This window comes from Neolamprologus brichardi, chromosome 20 (genome assembly GCF_056152115.1).
Source record: "Neolamprologus brichardi isolate AB-2024 chromosome 20, ASM5615211v1, whole genome shotgun sequence".
In the NCBI taxonomy this organism is placed as follows: Eukaryota; Metazoa; Chordata; class Actinopteri; order Cichliformes; family Cichlidae; genus Neolamprologus; species Neolamprologus brichardi.
In genome coordinates this window covers 31687501-31696307 of record NC_142123.1, presented here as the reverse complement: position 1 = coordinate 31696307, position 8807 = coordinate 31687501, and the positions used below count along the sequence as shown (strand labels likewise).

General features: G+C 41.4%; 1 protein-coding gene across 1 annotated transcript in view; it reads left to right on the top strand.

The window, feature by feature from the left end:
• Nucleotides 1-237: 237 nt before the first annotated feature.
• abcd1 (ATP binding cassette subfamily D member 1) overlaps nucleotides 238-8807 on the top strand; it is a 28000-nt gene continuing 19430 nt past the window's right edge. The window contains exons 1-5 of the mRNA XM_087833509.1: nucleotides 238-755; nucleotides 2562-2843; nucleotides 6323-6441; nucleotides 6542-6699; nucleotides 6824-7011. Coding sequence (XP_087689635.1) covers nucleotides 2715-2843; nucleotides 6323-6441; nucleotides 6542-6699; nucleotides 6824-7011 — 594 coding nt within the window. The 5' untranslated portion in view covers nucleotides 238-755; nucleotides 2562-2714. The remainder of the gene's footprint in view (nucleotides 756-2561; nucleotides 2844-6322; nucleotides 6442-6541; nucleotides 6700-6823; nucleotides 7012-8807) is intronic.

Sequence of the window (8807 nt, the reverse complement as noted above, 5' to 3'; positions counted from 1 at the left end):
TTTAGAAGTTAATTTTGTAAACTTTACATAATTTTATTTGAAATGTATCACTTTAACCTCCAACCATCAGAGGTTTTATTTCATTTATTTATTTATTTTTAAAATATCACACCCCCTCCCCACCACCGCCCAGCTACTTATATTTTGTTCGGATAAAAGCAGAAGGAGGAGAGGGAGGTCACGTCCTCAGTATCGGAACGCGGCCCGCCCTTCAGGGCACCTTGTGTCGGTATCCGGACGCGGCCCGCTGCTCAGGTAAACAGATGCTGAACTTTTCTCTGCCTCCGCCGGTGTGACCGTCCTCACACCGCCGGTTCAGCGTAGCAGAAGAAGTTGGTGGAGGAGTGACGGCGGGTCGTGCGCGCGTCTGTCCCGGGCGGCTGTGAAGCAGGAGGAGCGATTTAACCCGGAACTTCGTGCTCTTTTCATGTCAACATCAGAGAAACAACAAAGTTCCTGTTAGCAGTTAGCTTCAGTTAGCAACCGTGGGTCCGCTGCCGGGTCACCCAGCCCGGAGTAAAGTTCGAGTCCGGGTCGAGAGCTGCTCGGCGGGAGGGCAGGACACTCTGCGAACGGCAGTAGTGTTATAAACGAGTTTGCGCGACAGCGTGCCGTTAGCCGTTTGTTACAGTCAGTGTTCACGGGAGACTTAGAAGCTAGGGGGACCGGAGCTAACATACCGGAGCTGGACTCTGTACACCGACACACCGACTGTGGATGTTCAACAGGTCACCGACTGCTGCTGCTGAACCCGGGTGAGTGTTTACCAGAGTACCCGGAACACCGACAGGACACCTGCGGGACGTTAAAGTGGAGCCCGTCCTCTTGGTCGATAGTAAATGGGAGAGAGAGAGAGCAAGGATCTTATTATTAATGTTATATAATCTCTATACGTTTATTAACGTTATATAACAGTGTGCAGTATGTCACAGCACGTTTACTGACCTTATATAACAACATTTTGTCAGATTATTACATATATCACAGACCTTCCTTCTGTCTGTTCACAACACTTATAATACGTATAAAGTTACACTAATCAAATCAGGTTACATGGGGGGGGGGGGGGGGGGGGGTGTCATTTAGTTCATGGGTCACATACAGCTCAGTGTGGGCCAGTGAAAGCATTGCGTAATAATCTTTGGGTTATTCCGTGTCAAACCAGTAAAAGCTGAAAATACCTCCACGTGATCCCCCAGAATCAGCTGATTTCTTTAATATAATAACTTTAGCGTTTCTAATGAAGTAATGGAAATTTTTACCTTTGTATTATGGCTGTTCTCAGAGTTAGAGACCCCCAAGCAAGAACAGCCTTTATAACTTAATAAAATTCCAGGACTGAAAACATGTAAGTTCTGTTTAAACTGCACATGAATCAGGTTTAGATTCACTGCAGGTGTGACAGTCTACAGCCAACATTTCATTTTTCTATAATTAATTTTAAGCTTTAATATCATGAGATAAAACATAGATTCAGCAGTGATTTAATGTGTATAACATGTTTTATCTGTGTGCTTATAAGTCACTGGAGAAAACTGGGAAAAGTACTTTGAGTTACCTTTCAGGGCTCAAGGGTCAGAGGACCACGTGGGACAGGTGGCTGGACAAACAGGTTATAGCATATGAAAGGTCTTTCCAGGGTCGTCTTCTGGCTGATATTCCTTCTGCGTCAGAATAATTTTATGTTTTTAACAGAGTGTAAATGTGTTTTGTAGCTGGGGATGTTTAACATGGATATCCTTTTAAGGTATATAAGAAGACATAACAAACCGCCTGCGTTATCTTGAGAAAGTAAGAGCAGTTGAAACAGCTTGTCTCGAGCTGACATTACATGTGCTTCACAGATTTAAGTGGCTCTTTAAAAGCTCAGGTGGAGTTATTTAGGTCTAAGTAACAATTTTATTTGATGTTTTTATAGAACAGCAGATTACTTTATTAAGAAGATTAAATTATTGAAGACTTTTCTGCAATTTTCTCATCTTGCAGAGTCATTCAGGGTGTCGGATCAGACCCTCTGGCAGGCCGGGCTGCATGCGTGACACCCCTGCATTACACACTGACACACACGGGTGTAGATAATATAGAAAGGAGCACATTCATGTGGGGGTCCTGGAGGAAATTGTGAGAGTCAGGCCCTTAATTTCCTGAATTCTGCTGAATGGGTCATGCACCAGATTGTACTGCTAATGTCTTTATTTATGGGTGAAATCAAAGAGCTCTCCCAGTTAAGACTGGTTGGTGTGACTCCACCAGAGCAGTGGGTTAGTCTCAGACAAAGCAAGAAATGTTGATCAGTCATTACAATAAAAAACAAATGCACATGTCTTTGCTTTTTTTAGTATAATAAAAATTGATTGATGGCTACTTTTTTCACTACACGATTGTGAACACAGAGCCGTGCGATCCTATCATTCATTCACAGCCACATGTTTCTTTTTTGGAGGGCCTTGTTGGGCCCTGTGCAGCTGTTTGCTTACTCTGCAGTGTTATGGAGTGCATGAACTGTCTAACGGTTGCAGCTGGACTGAGGTGTAATCTAAAACCTGATCCTGTCTGTGCAGGTGGTGGCTCACGCTCTGAGGTCAGCATGGCGTTTCCTTGACAAACCCGCATCGGTTCACAGTGGACCCGTCTGGGATCAGGTTCGGTTTGACCTTAGGTGACACGCTGCGATTTCTGTGCATCAATTGGTCGTTCGTGGGCTACCTGTCAGCATGCAGCTGACCTATGAGAAGCTGCCTGCTCAGCTGAGGCGGAGCTCCAGACTCAGGAAATTTACGGCCGTCCTGCTCACAGCGTACGCCGTCAAAAAGCTGTCTCCATATGTGTGGAGGAGGCTGCAGGTACGCACACACCTGTACACACAAAGGTCATTATTGTTGAATGAAACATTAAAACTAGGTGTGAAAAAAAACCCATTAGAAATAAAACCAGAAATAAAAAAATTAATTATACTTTAATCATGCGTAGCTAAACTAAAGATTTACAGTCAAAGCTAAAGCCCAGCTTCAGGTTGCAGATTGTCTTTGATGTTTATCGCAGCACTAAAACAATTTATGACGCAATAAATCACAGAGTCACTAACAACAGTTTTCTTCCCTTCTGGCAACTTTTCTCACACACAAGCTCTTAATCAGGCTCAGTCACTCACATCGGAGCTGTTGTGTTGCTGCGTGAGGCACGGCTCCTCCCTTCTCTGCTTTCCAAAGGTCTAACCTGTCACTGTGGTTAGCAATGCACTAACATGGATATCTGCTAATCATTGCTAAGTAGTAACAGATCAATAAAGCTCTAGACAGTCACGAACATCTTGGATGGTCTGTAACTCACAGCAGGACATTATTATTATTTCATTAAACATGCTTTGAGAGGCATAAAGACTACAAACATGGTGGAGAGGACCAGTTCAATGAGTGAGCCTGGCAGACAACGATCAGCTGCAGGTGCATGGCAATCAAAGTGGCCACACCCCTAATGTTAACCTCACTAGATGGACACTGATAGATACTGCTATACAAATTTCAACAGTTCTTATGGTGGGGCACATTTTACATTACAGTGGGTTTCTGCTGTAACGTTGTACATTTTAACATAGGAAACAATGGGGATTGACTCCCTTTTGGAGTTTGCCTCAGGTGTTTGTTAGAGGAAAGGCAGTTTCTGGGTATCTCAGTGTCGGCTTCATGTTTCAGGCCCGGAGGTTTCTGCCCTCCACCTGGACTTACAGGTGTTTCTTCAGTTTGTGGGTCAACTTATAGCTGTGACATTTGTTCATACTGGTGTAATCAATGCTTTTTTCACTCATATTGGCAGTAGCCAATTAGTAAAGTGAAGTATATAAAATATTTTCTTTAATAGACCCTGTGCACGAGAAAATGCTAACTTCCTGTTTTAAGACCGGATGTAGGGTTGTACATTTCCGGTAGCTTTATTTTGCAGTCAATCGCCACTGCGAAGATATACTCCAGAATCATGTCCAAAACACGAAAACGGGAAGATCGCGTTAAGTTACAAAGAGCAGAGGTGGGAACACTCACCACTGCCGTGTCATGAAAAATCTAATGATCAATTTTGACGTTTAAAGAGTTTAGATCGATCAGTTGTTTACGTCACTCAACACAAGCAGTACTGCATTACAAAATGAGAAGACACATCGTCCACATTCAGAAGCACATCTCTGTATAGTGACTGGTCTTATGATTTAAACAGGCAAATGTTCAGCATTCAAACTTCAGGTGAAGAATAGTCAAACCAGATGTTTCCCCGTTATGTTGATATCAGCTAGTCAAGTACACACCTACACAGCATGTTAACAAACTGTGAAAAAAGCCACAAAAAATAAACGAATCATAGCTGGTAAGGATTTCTATACATTAGTATTTACGAAGGGTATGTTGTGACTTACTAGGGTTGGGGGAAAAAATCGTACTGTGTAGCATCGTGATATTTTGTTTGCTAATAATGTATGGATACAGGGACAGCAGAAATCAATATTTTGTTACAAAAAGGTTTTTGTGCTCTGACTTCAGAGCATGTTGATCCTTTTTCTGAGCAACAATCCTGACATTCCTTCACTGTCCAAATGTGTTTAACTTGTTTTTGGCAGCAATAAACATGACAGTTTACTTATTTTAATTTAAGACATGTTTTATTTTAATTAAGTTTAAAACTTTTTTATTTAATGTAAAATTATATTTTGTTTTAATTTACTTTCAAATTCTTCAGTTGCTGAAGGGGCTGCATAGTTATCATAAACTGCATAGTTCAGAATAGCTATAATTGTACCAGATGGTTCATTCAGTTAAGTTGGACTAGACTGTAATACAAACCGTTCAGTTTGTCAACAATAAAACTGAAATGAGAGAAAGACTGAGTGTGAGACTTTGATATTAGAGAAAATGAATATTGATAAAGTTTACCTTTATGTACAGAATCTGAATATCGCAAAATATTTTAAAAAATTGCAATAATATCGTATCGTGCGTTAAGCATTGTGATAATATCGTATCGTGGGATGTATGGTGATTCCCACCTCTATGACTTACCTTCAAAATTACAGTGGTCCCTATAACGCGGTTCACCTTTTGCAGCTGCGCTGTTTCGCGGATTTTCTTTGCATGCATCATTGTGTTCTGCATCCTGATTGGCTGCAGACCACTGTCGATCTCCTCCGTGCCGTCTCTCCTGTACAGTACAGAATCGCTACATCAATCGCTGATTCATTGATTCATTGATGATTCATTGATGTTGAATTATCTCACAGCTGCTCTATTCTCATGTTATGGACCTAAAAACAGGGTTTGATCTTTGGTTTTATTCTATAATACTGGACTTATTTTTCTACAAAGGTTTGAACTTTGAGAGTTTAAACAAGAGAGAAAAGTATGAAAATGTTCGTGCCTGTCTGAGAAAAGTGTATAAAGTGTGTAGTGAGGGGTTTTTACAGTCTTAAAACATCTATAATAATTGTTAAAAATAAAGTTGGCTACTTTGTGGATTTCGCTGGTTATTTTTAGAACATAACACCCGTAATAAACGAGGGACAGCTGTACACAAATACTGAGAAATATAACATTTGAATCCTTTTTCTCTTTTGCTCGGAAAAATATCGACAATTCGACGAACATCATCTACAGATATATTCGGTAAATGCCCGAGACATCTTGAGAAATCCATTTGGTTGACTTGTTTTAGAAAAACCGACGGTAAACGAGAAGCGAAAATCACACCGGAAACGAAGCGCTCTAGAGGAGTTTCCCTACCGGAAGTAGCATATGCTGAGGCGCACAGAGTCTATTGTATATTTTCGGTAGATAGGAAAAATTCTTATTCTCAGAAACGCCTTTCCTGATGCAACCTCGAAGGGATTTTTTCTCCTCCTGATCTCGAGCCTCTCACACGTTTACATGTGTAAACCACCACACTGTGGAGCCACTGGAGATACTGTGAACCAGTGAAATGTATTTTAATTTAACGTGACAGCCCTAACAAAAGATTCCTTTAGTTTAAGTCTTTGTTTAGCAGGAAGAATACAGGGAAGCATTAGTTCATGTGTTTGTCTACGTGAAGGTGAGTCAGCCTACGTTTCTGTTTGGATTATTTGTTCTGAACTTCCTAAATCCACAGACAAATCCTCCCCAGGATTATCAAAAGAACATTCACAAAAACACTGAAAACTAAAGATGAGATTAAAATATATAAACTGAAACCAGGAAACATATTCTGGAAGCTGACTCAGAATAAACTGACCTGAAAACAGAACTGCACAGACCTGTTCACACCTGTACCAACAGCGCAGGTGACTGTGGGTTTGTCTTTGCAGAGGCGAGCAGCAGGTAAACAGCTGGGTGTATCTGATCCATCAGTGGGTGCAGTGAGCTCTGCTGACGATGGCGGAGAGACGAGCAAGAAAGAGAAGAAGCAGAAGAAGAGTGACAGCAGGTGTGTTTTTAAAGTGGCAGAGGGTTTGCTCGCCTGTCCGGCTGCTCCGGGCCTTCAGGGTTGAGCTCAGGATGAACCTCTCGTGTGTTTCTGTCCTCAGGTCTCCGTCGGTCAACAGGGACTTTTTCCTCAGACTTTCCCGGCTGCTGAAGCTCTTGTTTCCACGGTTACTTTGTCCAGAGATCGCCCTGCTCGCCTTACACTCTCTCACCCTGATGTCCCGGACCTTCCTGTCGATTTACGTCGCGTCTCTGGACGGTCGGTCTCCTTGTTTGTCTATAAAGTCATTAGTTATCCATTGATCATATTTTTAGGATCAATGGTGATGAAGTTAGTTTGGCATCATCACTAATCATCAGTATTGATCTGCTGTGTGTGTCAGGCGTGATAGTGCGGTGTATTGTTCAGAAGGATCCTCAGGCCTTCGTGCTTCAGCTCTCCAAGTGGCTCCTCGTTGCAGTTCCTGCAACTTTCATAAACAGCGCCATCAGATTCCTGGAGGGTCAGCTGAGCCTCAGCTTCAGGACCCGATTGGTTAACCATTCCTACCAGCTGTATTTCACCAATCAGGTAACACAAACGCACACAAATAAACAGCTACGACAGGTGTGTTATCAGGACTAATGTCTGATTTTTACACTTCACTGGTTCATGCACGGATGGACGGGGACAGTCTCGAGAGACCTCGAGCCTTAACCCTTTAAGACCTACCATAGAACCAAGTGCACCAGAGCTTATATTATATTTTTACATGCTGTGGAGCCATTTTTGGGAGCATTTCAAGTTGCTATACATCAATACAACCATTATAGCCCAAATTTTAATAATATGTCTGCATTAAGTGCATAGTAATTACATAAATTGCAAAAAAGTGCAATAAACTACAAAAAAATTGAAAATCGTTTTTGTTTTTTAACATATATTTCTAGTTAGAGAAATTTAAGAGGCTTATCCCTGAAAACTGTAAATACAAAAAAGTTGCACAAAATAGTTTCCCACCACAGGAAATTTATTTTGAGTGCCTTCATAGTTTTTTTTTGAAATACACCAATTTTTATACACTGCAGGAAAAACAAAAATAAATATTATAATGCAAATTTGCAAAAAAGCAGCATATGCATCAAAATAAACTATTTCCAGCAGTGCAATATGAGTCCTAAGCATCCCAGAAACCACACAGAAAATCATAACGTCCAACATAACTTTTAAAAACACCAGTATAGGCTTATGAGGCCCTGATGGTAAAAAACTACACTTCCGCAAAATGACGTCACTTCCGGTTTCGGGCAGGTCATGGCGGACATGCGATAGTTCGTGCTGATGGACTAGGAAGTGTTATGAACAGCTGATTGGATCGGCAAAGCGCGTTTCTGGAATATTATGTTTTTGTTGCTGCAAGTGCTTTTTATGCAGTTTTTGCAAAGCTATATGTGGAAGGAAACTGTGACTGAGGACAAGCTGATGGTATAAGATGTAAGTACAACTCCTCCGGTTTCATATGCAAAAAAAATTATTGCGCTAGCTCACGCGGTTGCAGAGCTACCAGGATTTAAAAATAGTTATGCAAAATCGAGCGTGCAGCTCCGACCGGCTTTAAAGGGTTAAAACTAGTACTGAATGACTGATCACCTCCATCAGGCTGTCACACAGCATTTCATTAAACCAGAAACGAAATCACTGAAGCACAAGTCCATCTTAAATCCATCACTGAAACCACAAATAGAAGTTTACAAACAAAAAACACAGACAGATCTTGAGCTCAGTTAAGATGAAGTGAAGTGGAGACATGGAATCATGAACTCCGCATCCTCTGAGCTAAAAGTGGACGTCCAGTTTGATATCAGTTAGAGTGCATGGGTAAGTTGGAGGTCTGTAAAAGCACTATTAAAGCTGAGTGATATGTGAAGATTATAAGGCAGCATGTGCTACCATCCAAACCTCCTTTTGTTATTTTTTCAGGCGAGACAATACCAATACGTATTCTGCACATATCTCATTAGCATGGCTCCATAAACGAGTCTGTAGCTTTGAGAACTGGGAGAAAACTGAGCTGCTGAAAACATGTAGCATTAAGCAGGATCGGGGAAACATTTGGCTTTGGAACAACAGCAGCTGGACTCCTCGGTTCCCAAACACTTAATGAGTGTTGTTAAAAGCAGACGCAGTGAGAAACCGTCCCCTGTTGCTAACATCAAAGAAAAAAAAGAAAGAAATGGAAGTATTTCTCCTGTTTCAGGATTTTGTGTTTGTGCTACTTTTAATTAAATGCGACTTAGATTATCTGCAAATCTTCACATTTTCTTTAGTTTGTGAACTGAACAGCTGTCAGGCACATGTTTCACACCTTCCTGCTGCCAAGTTCATGA